The sequence below is a fragment of the Pecten maximus genome, chromosome 4 (assembly GCF_902652985.1).
Source record: "Pecten maximus chromosome 4, xPecMax1.1, whole genome shotgun sequence".
NCBI classification, from domain to species: Eukaryota; Metazoa; Mollusca; class Bivalvia; order Pectinida; family Pectinidae; genus Pecten; species Pecten maximus.
The window spans coordinates 47,900,751-47,920,463 of NC_047018.1; the positions used below are offsets into that span (position 1 = coordinate 47,900,751).

The following is a 19,713-nucleotide window of genomic DNA, read 5'->3' on the forward strand; positions in this document are numbered from 1 at the left end:
ATGTAGTTAAGGGAGCTGACACTAGAACTTGGTCTAAAATCATTTTAAACCCATGTTATTCGTATGCTTCAATTCCACAGAATGACCTTAAATTCAGTATGGTTGTTTTAAACATCAACATTTACTCCAAAGGGACATCTTTTCTACAAACTACGGATGTACGACTTTGATGTAGCTGTTGTTTCCGACAAATTCACTGACAAGAATGGTAAAACAACATACAACGTTACAACACACATTTTCCTCAGGGCGATGAAGTATCCAGAGTTTACCATTCGCGTTGTGGTTTTTCACGAACGCGCCGCTAGGATAGGAAAGAACGCCGGTTTGTATGAAAAGTAAGTAATATATGTAATTGCGAATGGTAAATTTTAAAGGGTGAATGATCATTTATATAAATATCTGGTGGAAGATTTTTTTTACATATTATTTGAAATAGAATGATATTAACATGTTTAATTGGTATACTCATTAACTGAACATAAAATGGTTTCATTTGGTTCATTGCGGGCAGTTTTCCCAAGATATATTAAAAGAGAAAAAAAAGTTTAAGCTTACATAAAAGAAATATAAACTACATTTTCCTAAACAGGTTTGATCTAGAACTAGCAATGATAGATGGCTTACGTCTATATATCCCCAAACCAGCGAACAAGTTTCCAGAGACAGTTGCGCAATCCAAGTACATTGACTGTAATAAAACAGCGGCAGACAACTTCTTCAAAATGTATCCTCCTGACAGATCGTCGGCAGCAAACGCATTCAGGGAAAAGGCGAGACAGGTGTTAGCAGGAGCAAAACAAGTCTTAGATAAACTCAGTGTGCGTTTCTGGTTGAGTAGTGGCACACTTCTGGGTGAGACATACATTTCGACTTATTACAAGACTGTACTTTAGGGATGTAGATAACATTTTTGCTTTAATTTTTATAAAAAAAAATTTCATTTACAAATGTACCAATGTGCTTGACGTTTGTTGTTTAAACTCACATTGTACATCTATACATTTGGTTCAGATTCTTATGAAATTCAATACAAATCTTTGGCTGTTGTTCCTCCCCATCCAGATTTTGACCTTTCAACTTTTCATTAGTTTCTGTGTTACTTGTAGATATGCCAAATTATAATAATTACCGTTTGTAGATATGCCATATTATAATAATTACCGTATCTGTTGCTATTATAGTGTAAGAAAGACTGACAGTGTGGTACCTGGTGGTTTCGGGATGAGGAAAAAATCTGAAAATCCACATAAAGTTTTTCTATTTGTTTGTTATTGATCTGTGTTGTTCCTTTTCAAATTTGGAAGTGATCACAAAGGTAAATTCTAACATCAAAATTATTTCTATGATATCACTAGGTTGGTACAGAGAATGTGACATCATTCCACATTCCGTCGATATAGATTTGGAAATGTGGGCCAAAGACTATAACCCACAAATTATCCCTGATATGAAGAAAGCCGGATTTCAATTCAAACAACAGCTTGGCAGAGTAAGCGATCCTCGAATTCTGATAAGTATACACTTTTAAGATTCTTAATCACTAATCTGCCATAGGGCATGGACCATGCCCATTGTAATGATGCTTTGTTGAGCAGACGTTCCTCGCGTAAAATAGGGAACTAGAACTACTACGAGAAAATTAAAAACTATCGGAAGAGAAGTATACATGTATACGATTTGTTTTTTTCTCACCAATATATACACTGATATATCTGATATATTGAAGTTAAAAGGATTTGTAACAAGGCATTTTTCAACAGAATAAGCTACATTCTTTAAGATATCTTTTATGGAATATAGGGCTTACGGGCTACTTCAGAACACAGTGATTTATAAGTAGCGAAAAACGTATATGACGAGTAAATAATTCCTTTTACACACAAGTATGTCTTACAAATCTTAAGCTGTAGCTTCATGTCTTCATTACCAATAATAGAGTAATACAAAAACGCAAGTAATAAGCACCCCGGCCATGTTTATATTAAGAATAAGGACGGACCACGGACGAAGTGTGATTCTGTTGATAGTGGGCTGAAACCCCCCCCTTAAGGATGTTGAAAGTAAAGTTCTATATATAGTAACGGTGACTCCAATCGTGACCCCAGATTGTTGTTATGCGAGATGGTTTTTAGCTCCCTGGACGGAGCCGGAAGTAGAATTATTAAAATTTTGTGGACAGAGGATATCAGAAACAGTGGGACTGTCAGAATGGATTTCAAGACACATGATTGGGGTCGACACGAACTAGATTTGACAAGAAATTTGAGTTGTTAAATGTTTTCATTTTCGAGTAATCCTCAATTTACGGTGTCATTTTGGACATACTCGGTGTCACAGGGACATGCCGAACGTTATTCTGAGGAGTTATGAGGCGATTTGACGGTATGAAATTGAGGTTACTTGGTGTATAGGAGGATACGTGTTACATAGGGTAGAGCACGTGGTGACAAACTTATATTCCGAATGCCTTTTAGTCCAAAGGCACATATATCAATCGCGAGATTTGTCACGGAGCCGAGAACGAGGCTTTAACTACGTGTGCTGAACATAAACTACATACATGGTCGTTGTTTACATGTCGAGCATACGTGAACTTTGCCTTATAATGCTTTCATTTAAACATATTAACATAATATTCACGTAATACCAAGGTAACTGAACGAAAAAAACAAACGTGTTACATTTAAATACTTTATTTTAAAATGTAGCAATATGCATACAAAACATCGATAACATTTTAGACCGGTGAAGTTGACAATGTTCAAAAGGTAATCAGCAACCCAATAGACGTCCGGCAAAATCGGAATTCGAGTCTATTCCTTTTCTTTTCTCGCTAAGTTCCAACGAATCATTTCCTTTTCTAAGGAAATACTCGGGTTTTGCCGATTCCACTCACTTTTGGCAGAATCTGTCTGCGTTTTCCCAGGTCCACGCTTTCGGTGTCCCGCCATTTTGTATGGACTGTAAAACCCGCCGTTGCATTGAGGGACTAATTTTCAGAAAAAACTTTTTTTTGGAAATTCCCCGTATACTTTCATAAATACACATTTTCTTTCAGTTTCTGATTCACGATAGTCTGTTAGGTATTATCAAGTCCAAGAACTGTAAAAAGCTCAAAATGTTTGTGTTTACGCGTCAAGAACTCTTTCTGCGCATGCCATGCATGCTTTTTTATTCTGTTTATTTCTGTTGATTTTTTCGCTCCAAATCTTTAACTGTGAAAGTTTCTTTTGAACCATTTGATTTTGAATCTGTCTTTATCTTTAATTTCTTATTTTTCACAATAGGGTTAAAAAAAGATTTAATAAAAATTTTGAGTAATGCTAATATAAAACTAAATATCAACATTACTGCACAACGTGTATAAGTATATTACGGACTAGGGGCCCTTCGGACTATCGAGCCTTTGGACCGTTGGGTCTTCGAACTATTGAGTCTTCAGACTAAAAGGCATTCGGAATATAAGTTTGTCACCACGTGCTCAACCCTATGTAACACGTATCCTCCTGCACTAAGTAACCTCAATTTCATACCGTGGAATTACGTGGAATGTTGGATTCGAATGTTAGGAATGTTAATGGATATTAGGTAGTTGTACTGTACATGACAAGTTACAAAATGTACATGTACGCATTATGCAATATTGAGTAGTTGTACTGTACATGACAAGTTGCAAAATGTACATGTACGCATTTTGCAATATTGAGTAGTTGTACTGTACGCCTAGAAAATGCACATGTACACAAATCTATTACTCTGTAGTTGTTATTTGGCGGCCGCTGTCGGCCATCGTATATCCCTGTGCCGCTGCAAAAAATTGCTGCTATGCGTGTTACTTTATACACATTATGTCGTCTGCTACAGTGTACAGAGTGTCTCGCGAGGTAAAATCTCTCCATTTGTTATAAAAACAAAAACTTGTGTGACTGTTTATAGGCTCATGACCATGGTATTGCTGGTTTAGGGTTACACAGGAAAACAATCAAATTAATTAGTTAAAGGGCAGCAGAGGTCTGGGAATGGAGCCCTATCTCCAGAGTTATTACTTAGTAATGAAATCTGTCCCGTTACCCAGTGTACAGCTTTAAATCACTGATAACTGTTGACAAATGTGTTTTGGGTATAAAGTGTGCCTTGTGTAAATATGGTAAATATCAGAAATCTTGTGATAATTTAAATCAAATTTGGAGAGAGTATAGGTTTCTAATTGATTATAGTCATATGCATATATACTGAAACGAAAAAGAAACGCAACATGGAAAATTGTGATTAATTTTGTATTAAATATACATATCTGTATAAAAATCGCGGAAATAAACATGCACCCTGCCTAACACCCATACCAATCTTCAAAATCACCCAAGTGTGACTAGAGACCTATGCACTTCCGGCGCGGTAAAAACATCAAAAACCGTGCCTGTACAAACATATGCGTTCTTTTTTCATTCAAACCAGTATCAATTCATCACTAACATTGAGCCACATCATCGCCAATACTTTTGCAAACAATAATTCCTTTTACAATTATGCCACGGTTATCAAAGGTTGATAGAGGACGTGCTATAGCGATGCTTCTGGCAGGGAACACGCAACTTCACGTCGCTCGACAATTCAGAGTTCACAAATCGACTATTAGTCGATTAGTTTCACGTCTTAACGCAACAGGAAGAGTCGATGACCAGCCGAGATCAGGACGTCCACGCGTAACGTCGCGACGTCAAGACCGGGTTCTTAGGTTGGCACACCTGCGTAACAGGAGATTAACGGCCGCTGAAACGGCAAGGAATACGATTGGTAATCATAACCGTCGAATTCATCCCCAAACAGTGATCAACAGACTGCGTGAGGCTAATTTGCGTGCAAGGCGACAGTACGTTGGTTTACCACTAACACCGCAACGTCGAGCACGTCGTATGCAATGGGCAACGGCACATATGCCCAGACGTTTTCCTATGAGACGTTGGAGGTCTATGCTCTTCACCGATGAATCTCGATTCACGTTATTTCGAGCAGATGGCCGTCAACGTGTGTACCGGCGTCGAGGCGAACGTTTTGCTGACGCCTGTGTTTTGGAACACGACCGATTTTGGGGTGGATCAGTTATGGTTTGGGCGGGAATCTCCCATGGTTTGAAGACGCCTTTGGTGATAGTCAATGGGAATTTAACGGCCGTACGCTATCGGGATGAGATCCTTAGGCCCCATGTTGTGCCGTTTGTTAGGCAGCATCATCTAACCATTCAGCAAGACCACACGTTGCAAGAGTCTGTAGAGACTTTCTTGCGACACAGAACATTGTTCCTATAGATTGGCCTCCATATAGCCCCGACCTGTCCCCAATCGAGCATTTGTGGGATGAATTAGACAGAAGAATTCGAAATCGCCGTAACCCCCCAAATACCCTCCCTCAGTTAGCAAATGCACTCGTCCAAGAATGGAATAACATTCCAATACGGAAAGTCAATGCCCTGATGAACTCAATGCAACAAAGAATTAGAGATGTGATAACTGTTCGAGGAGGACACACACGATATTAGGGCACGGTTTCAAAACTGCTGCCATTTCAACTTGGATTCACGTAGGGTACTACCAATCATGACCTTCTAGCAAAGTGACCTGTTCTTAAAAATCTCTAAACATTTAAAGGATGTTACATCAATATTCAATATTAACTATTACATATGAAATTTAAACATAATGCTCACAAGTATTATTTTATTAAACCTACAATTTGAAGTTGCGTTTCTTTTTCATTTCAGTATATATTGGTGATTTGTATTATGTAGTGATAATGTGCAAGCTGAAAGCATGTCGCATTTATACTTTATTGATGATCAATTTGACCTGTGACCTTTGGTGACTTATAAATGTATATCGCTCTTCACATTGTTCCATGTTGTGACTTGTGCAAATGGAAAGTAGGACAACATCTATGAACACCATATGCTCAATCTGGATTTTGCAAAATTAGGTCAGGGACCTACTTTTTTAAATGATAATGATAGAACAACATCAATTGACATCATTCTGGTTTTGCAACATTAGGTCAGTGACCTACTTTTTAAATAATAATGATAGGACAACATCAATTGACATCTAGAAATTGCAAAATTTGGTCACTGTGACCTACTTTTTTCGATATTTTTATTATGACAACAGGATGAGAAAGGCATGCCAATAGAAATATTGCAAAATCAGGTCACTGTGACCTACTTTTTCAATAATTATACAAGGGACAACAGAAATGGACATCTAGGATGAGAAAGGCATGTCGATTGCAAAAATTGCAAAATTAGATCATTGTGACCTACTTTTCAATAATTATGTTAGGCCGACAGAAATTGACCTGTAGGATGATAATTGCATGCCCATAGCAATAATTGCAAAATCAGGTCACTGTGACCTACTTTTTCATTATTATATTAGGTCGACAGAAATGGACATCTAGGATGATAATTGCATGCCGATAGCAATAATTGCAATATTAGGTCACTGTGACCTACTTTTGCAATATTTTTATTAGGGTAACAGAAATTGACATCTAGGATGAGAAAGGTATGACGATTGCAAAAATTGCAAAATTAGGTCATTGTGACCTACTTTTTCAATAAATATATCGGGCCGACAGAAATGGACATCTAGGATAATAATTGCCTGCCGATAGCAATAATTGCAATATTAGGTCACTGTGACCTACTTTTGCAATATTTTTATAAGGGCAACAGAAATTGACATTTAGGATGAGAAAGGCATGCCAATAGCAGGCCCAGGGTACTTATATTTGGTTAGTAGTATGCTTGGATGAAGGGCCACCAAGTTTGTTCAAATCAATATCCTTGACCCACTTTCAATGTCACAGGGGTTAAATATCTTAAAATCTTTAAGCAACTTCTCTCTAACCAAAAGGCCCAGGGCACTGATATTTATCTTGTAGCATGCATGGATGAAGGGCTACCAAGTTTGTTCAAATGAATGACCTTGACCCACTTTCAAGGTCACTGGGGTCAAATGTCTTAAAAATCTTTCAGACATTTTCTTCTCACTAACCAAAAGCCCCAGGGCACTTATATTTGGCCTGTAGCATGCTTGGATGAAGGGCTACCAAGTTTTTTCAAATGAATGACCTTGACCCACTTTCAAGGTCACTGGGGTCAAATGTCTTAAAAATATTTCAAACATTTTCTTCTCACTAACCGAAAGCCCCAGGGCACTGATATTTGGCTTGTAGCATGCTTGGATGAAGGACTGAAAAGTTTGTTCAAATGAATGACATTGGCCCAATTTCAATGTCACAGGGGTTAAATGTATTAAAATCTTTAAGCAACTTCTCTCTAACCAAAAGGCCCAGGGCACTGATATTTAGCTTGTAGCATGCATGGGTGAAGGGCTACCAAGTTTGTTCAAATGAATGACCTTGACCCACTTTCAAGGTCACTGTGGTCAAATGTCTTAAAAATCTTTCAGACATTTTCTTCTCACTAACCAAAAGCCCCAGGGCACTTATATTTGGCCTGTAGCATGCTCAGATGAAGGGCTACCAAGTTTTTTTTTCAAATGAATGACCTTGACCCTCTTTCAAGGTCACTGGGGTCAAATGTCTTAAAAATATTTCAAACATTTACTTCTCACTAACCAAAAGCCCCAGGGCACTGATATTTGGCTTGTAGCATGCTTGGATGAAGGACTGAAAAGTTTGTTCAAATGAATGACCTTGGCCCAATTTCAATGTCACAGGGGTTAAATGTCTTAAAATCTTTAAGCAACTTCTCTCTAACCAAAAGGCCAAGGGCACTGATATTTGGTCTGTAGCATGCTTAGATGAAGGGCTATCAAGTTTGTACAAACGAATGACCTTGACCCTTTCAAAGTCACAGGGGTCAAATGTTTTAAAATCTTTGTGCAACTTCTTCTCTCTAACCAAAAGGCCCAGGGCACTAATATTTGGATCTTGGTCCCCAGGGGTCTGAGGGGCGGGGCCCATAGGGGAAACATATAGCAAACTCTAGTTTCAACGGGAATAAATTTTGTGTAAACCGTGAGTCTTGGCCCCTAGGGGCTTGATGGGCATGACTCAGTATGCTTACTTGATGTAAACATATAATGCATGAAATAATTAGGTGAGCAATACAGGCCCTCTTGATCTCTTGTTTATGGATGCAGAGAATGGTCAAATACAGTGACGTGCCAAAAGTCTTTCAATTTTTCTTCCTTTGCTATATATTCTTTGTATTTCCACATTTTTTCAATGAAACTTCCTGACATTGTTTATGAACGGATTTTGACAATATTTCGTCATGTTATGAAGAAATGTCCATAGTTTCTTCTCATAATATTTATTTATTTTTCCGTTGAGTATTTATGGAGCAATACAGAATTGTCTACACTGATAATTTCCGTGTGACGCCATTTCTCTATATGACGTTACTAAAATAACGTCAAAATGGAGTTCAAAAAATTAGGTATTGTAAAAAAATATGATTTCTCTAGTCATTTACATCGGAAAACAGTGAAAATATTATGAGATGAAAACAGGGAACAATTCTCTATTAGAGTACAAAATTTCATTTAAAACGATCAATACACAAAGTCTGGAAAATTCATTGAAAAAGTTGAAAATACAAAGAATATATAGCAAAATCAAACAAAATTGAAAGACTAAAATTGGCACGTACAAGCTGGATTTCAAATCAACGTCCAGAGAGCTTGGCCTCTTGTTATTAAATGTGATGTATGGTGGCTGATTTGTGCCATTTTCGCTTTTTCGCTTTTTCGCCATGGAAAAACCGCGAAAAAGCGAAAATCTAATGTTAAAATTTCGCTTTTTCGCATTAAGCTAACACGAAAAAGCGAAAAAAGCGAAAAAGTGAAAAAGCGACAAAATGCACGCGAAAAAGCGAAAACGTTTTCGTCCTACAATCCGGCGCTTTTTCGCGGTATTTTTTCGCTTTTTCGCCTTCCGGTTGACATGCGCAGCATATGCAAAGCTCATGGAGGACATACTAATAAAGCTGCGTTAATATTGTGAAATATCAAGAAGTTGTTTCAAATTTATGAATGTAATATTTCCTACTGTTAAGTTTGCTTTTTATCTTTAAATGCAATAAAAGAAAATTGAAAGGTTTCCTCCTGAATGTAACATATATTTCACCCGTATGACAGTATATCAATTTCAATATTATGTCCAACTTGTGAAATATATCGCATGATTTCTCCTTTGTCTCTCCGCTTTATTTCTTTTGTGTGTATCTTCGTTCGACCACTTGTTCGTGACAACGTGTTTGTTTGTTAGTGAACGGCCACTCGGGTCATGCACGCGCAGCACACTTTGATCTCCGATTTTTTTTTTATCATTTGGCGATATTTTTTTTTTTTGAGATTTTTTTTTCTATATTTCCGCTCATGTTGACTTCATTAATTTGGTATTGTTGCAAGAAATGCCAAATTTTAAGCTTTCGATGATATTCTCGCACATGAATGTTACGTCATATAAAACTTTAACATAACAGAATAATAGTGAATGAATGCAATATTGGACTTTAGGCGATTACATTCATGCTTTAATTCATCCTTTATTAAGCAATAGATAGATAAATGATGTCATTGGCAAATACCTGAGCAGTAGAACGTTTTGTTTGTGTGCTTTTTCTTTCAAATATCAAAATTATCAACTTTTTGAAATTACATAGTATGTTGTTTTGTTTGTGGGTTTTAAGCCTGTCATGTAGTTTTACATTGATTTAGGTGCATGCATTTTAATCTATTGTATTTGGTTGACTTAATTATTTTTCTAAACTGACTATTCTCTGTTGAAAACTATAAACACATCTTATTCGAATGATCATATCAAAACATACAACTTTTGTGCAGCACGCTTAGCAATAATGCAACTATAACATTTTAACGTATCATGAAATAAATAGAAATTGACAAAAGTAATTTTACACACATGCAAATATTTTAATATTCGAGCTGTTCGAGATTACTTTTAAACGATTCGTTTTAAGAAATGATTAATAGTTTCTACTTTGTTATAGGATTTCGAAACGTCATAATGCTGAAATTGACAGGTTATTGAGTTCGATAAGTAAACTATTGTGATATTATTGAACATTGCATCTTGATACTCAATTTGCATTGAATATTTGAACGATCATTTATGAAACTGGTATACAGGATTTAACTGTGTCAGAATTGTAGTTCCATGACAAGTTCAGATATGTAAATACATGAGAAATTTATTACAGTCTATTGTGCCATTTATATATAAATATAAATGGGTAAAATGAATATAGATATTCATTTTTTACACATGTTTGATTATTATTTTTTTTATGATTATTATGTATTATGTTGATTTGCATGAGTTTCAGGTACATTCGGAGAAACCATTGTCAAAATTTACATTGTTAATAGATAAACATCAAGACTAAACTAAAACGTTTGATTCACGTTGATCATGGTGCGTACGGGCTAAAAGGAACATTGCTTTTATATATTAGATACATACCTTTAACTTTGTTCAATTGAGTGTTTATATTCTAGGATTCATGTTTTGCATTTTCCGGCATACCCCTACTGTTAGTGTCGACTTGATGTATTTAGTAAATACATGCCGCTGTGATTTCAAGCGATTTGCTTTAAAAAGTCATCTATCGTCAATGCTTGATTACTTTAGCAGACGCCATTTTTGTTATTATCGAATTTGCTTACTTTCAAAGGGTAACATGCTGCATAACAACGATGTATACTTTAGTTTGGGAATATCATTATAACTAAATAAAAATAAAAATATAAAAAAATATTATCTTGCTTGGTAAGTTTCCATGTTGTTCTGGTTTAACACAGAACACTCCTTTGAGAAATGTAAGAATGTGACACCTATCAGGGCATGTGCATTTACAACACCTGAACATCTGATATGATTGTCGCTAGTAACTTGAAACTAACTTACTGCTTTTTAATACATAAAAAGACCAGCTTTTCACACATAATGACATTTGATCAACATGAAGTCGTCACTTAAAAGGCGTATTGTGATACTCTGGGAAGTACGTGACATCTTGTTTGTTCAGATTATCTGTAAATGGATCAATGTATTGTACATTGTATTTGCATTGTTGTGATAGTTCCTCCCAAATCCTGTAAGTTGTGTTACTACTATTCTACAAAATGACATAAAAATGCGTTTTTTAAGTGTTGAAAGTTTGTATTTCTGTTTTTTGTTTTATTCTTTAAAATGAGCAAGCTAACATGTCTTGTTCATCTATGAAAAAAACCACTTAAATGTAGAATGAGTGTGTGTGATTTCATCTGTTTTATTAATTGTGTGTGTCTTGAGTGAATAAAGAATCTTGAATCATGAATTATTAATAATAAGAGCGCAGCTCATCGCGCCCGAAGGGCGCGAGAGCGAAGCTCTCTTTAAGACAACACGTGTATAAGCTATATTTCCAATCAATTCTATATACCCCTTTAACTTTGAAATCGTGTCCCGCGGGAAAAGTCGCGCGCCTCCAGTAGAGGCGGCCATGTTTGAAATCTCATTCCCTACACGACGAGATCTGACTAATTTCTCTCTCGTCGAAACAAATAACTGAAAGTTAGTTCAAATTACTTAATTCTTGAAATATCTACACAACGTATGTCAAAGGTCTGATTCATTTAAAAATTATCAATGTATTTTGCGAATTTGATTGGCTTGAGATATTTCGTTGGTTACCTTAATCGGAACCCTCCCTATTTCGGTGCTGATGAAATTGGATGCGAGAGTAGAATAAGAGGTTATTTTGCTGCATATGTGCGTTACATAGAACAGTTTTTAATTGTGTTATCTTTAGATAATAGCATTGTTAGCACAACTTTCCATGTTACAACCGAAAACCCTGAAATATTACTGACTTGAACACCCCATTCAGAATGGTGCTGTATTGTCGTCAAGCGTGACGTCATAAAAATTCAACGTCAAAGATTTTGCCACTGATTCCCGCGCTTTCTCAGCGCATATATTTTAAGAGTTTCGTCTTCCAGATGTCTGAAATATGTGATAATTTAAGGGAAACAATTCAATATCTTCTGTATTATCTAAGTGGACATAGATTGTATAAACTGCAGTAGCTGTTCCATTTTACTTATCCTATAGAAAAATCAAAACTTTCATTTTATTAATAAAACTTCATAATTAAAAAAAAAAAAAATACTGTGTCGACCTCTTTAGACCCTGACCTTAAATTACTAGAAACGTTATATATGTATTATGATTAACAAGGTATCGTGAAAAATGTAGTACAAGTTATCATTGTGCAGTGTGTATAAACATATCTTTGTATGAGGAGATTCCATTCTGTTTGTATTAGTCTAAAGTTCCAAAATCTATGTGATGTTCTATTACAAACTTCCACGTTATAGTTCGCATTGTCTTAGAATACAGTGAGGACGTTAAGTATACCAAAATTCCCAGGAGAAAACAGACTTAGTAATTTGTTTCTTTGTGTGGAAACTGAATAACTGACCTTATTTCACAACTTGTCCAGTACGCACTCACTTCAGATTAAAAACCTCGATGCATGTTTATAACATATCTCAAATAATAGTCTAAGTGAGTGATTTTGCTTCTTGTTACTTCTACCACGGACTTAGATATACATACTAACATATGTCCGTGCTTCAAAAACAAAACAAAAACAAAACCCAAACCCGTAACATATAAGTTGCAAGTTTTAATTGTAAACAGTTTATATATTGATACGATTGCCTTCTAGTCCTTTTGCTCAGTCTGTAAAGCGGCTGACCAGCAAAACCGGGGATCGCGGGTTCGATCCCGATGGAAACACACTACTTGCTTTTCTGTTACTGTAAGCTATAGGAAAATGAGAGGCTTCGTTGGGGATAAAACCTCGGTGAATGTGTGTTCGGGGCAGGTTTTAATTGTAAATTAGTGTACATAGTAATACGATATATTTTATTGTTGTTTATTTGTTTTGTTTTGTTGTTTTTTAATCGGGGATGTATAATTAACAGTCTATCATAGTATATGTATTGGTTTAGGACCTAATATTGGCCTAGCTTGTACATAGCATATTTTGCAGACGCTTTGTGTTATTATTTTAAATAATTTAAAATATATATATATATATATAGATTTCTATATATATATCTGAAAATAAATGTGGTACATGTTCTTAGACTGTTATTCTCAGGTCCCTGTGTTTCCTTCTTGATTAACGGTAAGTCAGGTGATTATAGCTGCGCTCTTCTAAGGCTTTGCCTTCATTCATATTAAATTTAATCTATATGCGACTTGCTAGCAAAATAGAAGTATGCATCTTTTACAGGGTAGATATACATATACATATATTTACATTCTGTTTTGCCGTCGCCTATACATCATTAGTAAACCAAATTGCAGTATATCACACTATACTACAATTTGCAATGCCCCGTCACATGACGTTATTCTCACGCCATGTTGGACTACGTAATATCAAAGCTTTGCACTCCGCCTCAGGTAACATGTATAATGGGTTTGAATCAATCGCTTAGATGACCCTGATTTAAATCAGGCTATAATGACGTCATTTCTGACGCCATATTGGACTACGTTACGTCAACGCTTTGTACTCTGCCTTAGATAACATATACAATGGCTTTAAATCAATAGCTTAGATGACATTGATTTAATCAAACTCTTCCAGTAAATAAACACACAGAAAGAGGGAGAACGTTTACAGACTATATTCCAAAGAAATAGACACAGTTATATTTAAAAAAAATATCCTTAATGTAAATATAAGCAATGAACTGTAACCGGATGTAGTATACAGTCGACATGAATACAATTTGGGTGACAGGTAACGGGCGACATTTTATTTATCTATCACCCAAATTGTATTCATATCGACTGTATACTACATCTGGTAACAGTTCATTGCTTATTAGGGCTTTTCACCTTAGTGGTGAAAAGACCTATTGTTTCTGTTCTGTTTATTAGGGCTTTTCACCAAAAGTGGTGAAAAGACCTATTGTTTCTGTTCTGTTTATTATTATTATTATTATTATTATTATTATTCTTCTTCTGCATTTTATTTTGTCACACAAATTGTGGGAAAATGGTAAAAGGTATGCCAAGTCAGTTATGCCTATTGTATATGGCATGAGTTGAAGGGGTGACAGCAACATCTTCAAGTAGGTCAAGAAACCAAGATGGCCGCCATGACGTCATATCTCATTTTGCTTAAGTGGCCATAGCTCCAAAACGGTAACAGTTAAAATAATTTCAAAGATATATTATTGTAGGACTAATCAGGGGCCAACTTTTAATAATGCATTGTTTTGAGGTCAGAGGTCAAATGAAAAAGCTCGCCTGAGGGTCAAGTTAGTCTATTTTTAGAAAATCTTCATTTTTCCTTCTTTTTCAAAAAATCTTTCGAAATATGATGCAGAATGTCATTCTAATGAATTTGACGTTTTCAGTTTTTCTGTGACACATACGGTTTCTGTTGTACGCCATTTTGAATTTCCCCCTATATATTTCAATAGAAAAGTGTGTACATTTCAAACTTCTTCTCAAGTTCCACCTATGGCATTCAGCTCAATCTTAGCTGAAATAATCCTTGGAATGTCCTGGCCAAGTTATGTTATTTTTTAAGTTGGTTTGAAATTCAAGATGGCCGCCATGACGTCATGTATTGAAAAGTTTAAAATGGCCATAACTCTAAAAGTATTCATTTTACAAAGGTCATGTAATAATGTTATTTGTAGATAATGACTAGCGCTAACTTTTACTAACCAAAAGTTTTAAGGTCAGAGGTCAAATAAAAGAGTTCGCTATGGAGTCAAATTAGTCCATTTTTAGAAAATCTTCATTTTTCAATCTTTTTCCAAAAAAAGTTCTTAGTATGATGTAGAATGTCATTCTGATGAATTTGACGTTTTCAGTTTTTCTGTGACACATATGGTTTCCGGTATACGCTATTTTGAATTTCCACTATATATTCTATATTAAAAATAGTTTTACATTTTAAACTTCTTCTCAAGTTCCACCGGTGGTATTCAGCTCAATCTTAGCTGAAATAATCCTTGGATTGTCCTGGCCAAGTTATGTTATTTTTTAAGTTGATTTGAAATCCAAGATGGCCGCCATGACGTCATCTATTAAAAAGCTTAAAATGCCCATAATTAAAAAAGTATTCATTTTACAGGGGTCAGGTAATTATGTTATTTGTAGTTAACGGCTGGCTCTAGCTTTTACTTACTAAAAGTTTTAGGGTCAGAGGTCAAATAAAAGCGTTCGCTATGGGGTCAAATAAGTCTATTTTTAGAAAATCTTCATTTTTTAATCTTTTTCCAAAAAAAGAAATTTAAGTATGATTCAAAATGTTATTCTGATGATTTTCATGTTTTTTGGTGTTTCGGTAACGTTTACCATTAACGCGGAACGCCATTTTGAATTAATTTGGCATCAGATATATAACGGCATCTGAGATATAACGTTAGTTGGACGAGGGGAGATAACTCGTACAAGGCTGTACGAGTTACCTCCCCTCGTCCAACATTTGTTGAAACGTTTTATTTCAGATGCCAGATTAATTCAAAACTAGAATGCGGATGACCTATCAAGTGTTTTTAAATAGTTTTTTTCTTACCTTTTGAAATACCAAGCCTTTAGGTCATTTATGCTAAGAAGGTGAAAAGCCCGTCAAATTGTTAACCAACAATTTCTAGTTATTATTATTATTATTCTTCTTCTGCATTTTATTTTGTCACACAAGTTGTGGGAAAATGGTAAAAGGTATGCCAAGTCAGTTATGCCTATTGTATATGGCATGAGTTGAAGGGGTGACAGCAACATTTTCAAGTAGGTCAAGAAACCAAGATGGCCGCCATGACGTCATACCTCAAAAGTTTAAAATGGCCATAACTCGAAAAGTGTTCAAGAAACAAGAGTCATGTTATGATATTATGTTACAGTACCTTTGGGGCTAACTTTTATAAACTTACAAGTTAAAGGTCAGAGGTCAAATAAAAAAGCTCGCCTGGGGTCAAGTTTGTCTATTTTTAGAAAATCTTCATTTTTCAATCTTTTTTCCAAAAAAAGTTCCTAGTATGATGTAGAATGTCATTCTGATGAAGTTGACGCTTTCAGTTTTTCTGTGACACATACGGTTTCTGTTGTACGCCATTTTGAATTTCCCCCTATATATTCTATATTAAAAATAGTTTTACATTTTAAACTTCTTCTCAAGTTCCACAAGTGGCATTCAGCTCAATCTTAGCTGAAATAATCCTTGGATTGTCCTGGCCAAGTTATGTTATTTTTTAAGTTGATTTGAAATCCAAGGTGGCCGCCATGACGTCATGTATTAAAAAGCTTAAAATGCCCATAATTAAAAAAGTATTAATTTTACAGGGGTCGGGTAATTATGTTATTTGTAGTTAATGCTTGGCTCTAGCTTTTACTCACAAAAAGTTTTAGGGTCAGCCGGGTCAAATAAATGCGTTTGCTATGGGGTCAAATAAGTCTATTTTTAGAAAATCTTCATTTTTCAATCTTTTCCCCAAAAAGTTATCAGTATGATGCAGCATGTTTTTTTGATGATTTTGGTGTTTTTAGTGTTTCGGTAACATTTGCCATTAATGCGGTACGAAATTTTGAATTAATCTGGCATCTGAGATATAACGTTAGATGGACGAGGGGAGATAACTCATACAATGTGCTGTACGAGTTACCTCCCCTCGTCCAACATTTGTTGAAACGTTTTATTTAATGATGCCAGATTTATTCAAAACTAGAATGTGGATGACCATCAAGTGTTCTTAAATAATTTTTTTAACCTTTGGAAATACCAAGCCTTTATGTCATTTATGCCAAGAAGGTGAAAAGCCCGTCAAATTGTTAGCCAACAATTTCTAGTATATATATATATATTCATATATATACGCCGATGTGGCGCAGTGGTATAGGCTGCGGGTATTTCTGGCTAGGCGATTGGGTGCCGTAGATCGTGAGTTCGAGGCCTGGTCAGGGCACGAGTCAAAAAGTTGTCTTCCTTCGTCATTTGTGTTTCTAAGCTATATATCTATTTATTAGCACAATGTATCATATACACTCTGAGTTGGTGATCCGAAGATAAAGATTTGAATTTCCTGTCGTAGTTGTACCGAGAGAAATATATTCATATATATATATATATATATAAGTAAAATAAAAAAACCAACTCTCCGTTAGCGCTTTCGTCGCGTCATGGCGACTCTTCAGGCCGTTTATTTGAACAAACTTTGTAGCCCTTCACCCAAGCATGCTACAGGCTCAATATCAAGTCCCTTGGCCTCTTGGTTATTGAGAAGATGTTGTTTGAAGATTATAGCCAATTTGACCCATGTGACCTTGAATGAAGGTCAAGGTCATTTATTTAAACAAACTTTGTAGCCCTTCACCCCAGAATGCTACAGGCCCAATATCAAGTCCCTGGGCCTCTTGGTTATTGAGAAGAAGTCGTTTGAAGATTATAGCCTATTTGACCCGTGACCTTGAATGAAGGCCAATGTCATTTATTTGAACAAACTTTGTAGCCCTTCTCCCCAGCATGCTACATGCCCAATATCAAGTCCCTGGGCGTTTTGGTTATTGAGAAGAAGTTGTTTGAATGAAAAAGTTGACGCCGGACGGCCGGCCGGACGGCCGGCAAGACTGACGGACGGACGGACCACGGACCACGGCATAAGCTCACTTGCCCTTCGGGCAGGTGAGCTAAAAAAGGTCTATGTTTTCAGATAATCTATAAACATTGTATAGCGCCATCAGAATATTAAGAGTTTACCACTAAAGGACATGATCCCGTATATTTTAACGGGAGCTACACATCAGATTCACGAATTATAGAGGTTTTTTTTATTTTCTCATTGGCACAATGTACTTATTTCTAATTTATAGGTTGTTTTTTTGTTTATTTAATCAGCTTAATGACTCATTGGAAGTATCATTCATAGCTTGGGGGATCAAATTGGACATTTTCTTTGTCTACGAAGCGCCAGATCACTTGTGGTTGGGTGGAATGGACGTTAGCAATGGAGAAAAGCAAAAGTAAGTTTGAAATTAAACAATCTTATTTGCCATTGCGCCATAACTCATCTACCAATTCAAGTTTTCAAAATAAATGAATAGAATGAATGAATAATAATAAGTGTATTTGGATTCGAAAACTATTTTAGATTTAATAGTCATCATTTTTATTCTGTTGAAAGGTATGTGTTTCCGAAGTATGATCTTTGCTGGACTACCCTCCAAGACCTGTTCCTGCGTGTTCCTTGTCCACCCTTGATATACATAGAGGCCAACTATGGTTCGAACTGGTTTACACCGAAGAAAAAATGGAACTGGAAAAGTAGCGCCTCAAATGTGCGTAAAAATGGCTACTGGCCGAAAGACCAATGGGGCAGTGTCGTGAAGGTTTATTCTTAGTATATATTGCATACAACAGGAAACAGCTGATCTGTGTATTGGTAAAGTTATGACAAACAAAAATTTGAATACATATTTGGATGATCAAATAAATAGTGTACGTCGTGTAGATGTCTTCAATTTACACTAATAAAATATTTAGCATAAAATTACACATACATTTTTGTGGATATATCAAACTTATTTCAAACTTACAATGTCGCTAAGTCACAACTTTCATTTTGAGTTAAACCCCTACAGAACTCAAGGTATTGTCTATAAACTGATGATCTCTTTTTATTTAAAAGGGACCTTGAACTTTGAACTCCGTGCTTGATGTTTGCAATATTATTAATCATGCGAACTCCAAGCCTGATTTTTGCAATATTATCAATCAGGCGCAATGTACCGTGATACTTTAGCACTTTACAATAATGCAGAGCAAATTGAGATCATTTCAATTTAATATTAGCTTTCTATCCCTATTCCTGAACATTACAGAATCCTCTATCTAAGGTGTTCACATATCCCTGTTGATTACTGGTTACTGATTCAACAACTTTTCGATATCACATTTCCATGACTTAAAGCAAGACTTGCTTGGCGGGAGAGGGACCACATGAAGTTCACGGTCATAGTAGGTGATCATAGGGAATCTATATTGTGTTAACACAATAGAAAATAAAAACTACAAAAGAATATCATTAATGATAATTTTATTCTTCAACTAATAATATGTAAAACTATGCAGATTTAGATAACTGTAAAATTGTAACAAAAAAACATCATATTAAAAACGAACCATTACTTGAGTTAATACTCACAGCAGGAAATACAGCAACATGTATTTGGTCTCGTTGTAACATGCACAGGAAGTTGATATATCTTTTAAAATCTTTGTTTAATGTGTTAAACTTGAATATGTATTTTAAACCGATATTAGATAATACTATAAAGTTTCCGCTCTGAATTGTACATCCAATTCCTCAAAAAGGAATAATGTAGGCTTTGCATAAAGAACTTTGTATTAACTAAAAACTAAGGTAAATAATAGAATATTTGCTGTAACATATTTAGAATACGATTTCTGTTAAAATGTACATAATTTTGCATATGCAATGTTTTACTTGACATCACCTTTGATTACAGTGCTCAAAACAGCCAATTAATTCCGTTGTTTATATGGCTTGGACGGTGTTTTTATTGCGTTTGTTGGGGTATGAACGCAATGGGATATAGACATTTTCTATATATTGAATACGTCTGTAACGCAAT

The 19,713-nt window shown here is 35.5% G+C and overlaps 1 protein-coding gene across 1 annotated transcript; it reads left to right on the top strand.

Moving 5' to 3' along the window:
- The first annotated feature begins 110 nt into the window (after nt 1-110).
- On the top strand, nt 111-19,603 carry LOC117326299 (fukutin-like). The gene is made up of 5 exons (XM_033882986.1): nt 111-338; nt 593-855; nt 1,359-1,492; nt 17,957-18,081; nt 18,243-19,603. Exons 1-5 carry the CDS (start codon nt 157-159, stop codon nt 18,457-18,459), a joined length of 921 nt encoding a protein of 306 aa, XP_033738877.1. The 5' UTR covers nt 111-156; the 3' UTR covers nt 18,460-19,603.
- The last annotated feature ends 110 nt before the right edge of the window (nt 19,604-19,713 follow it).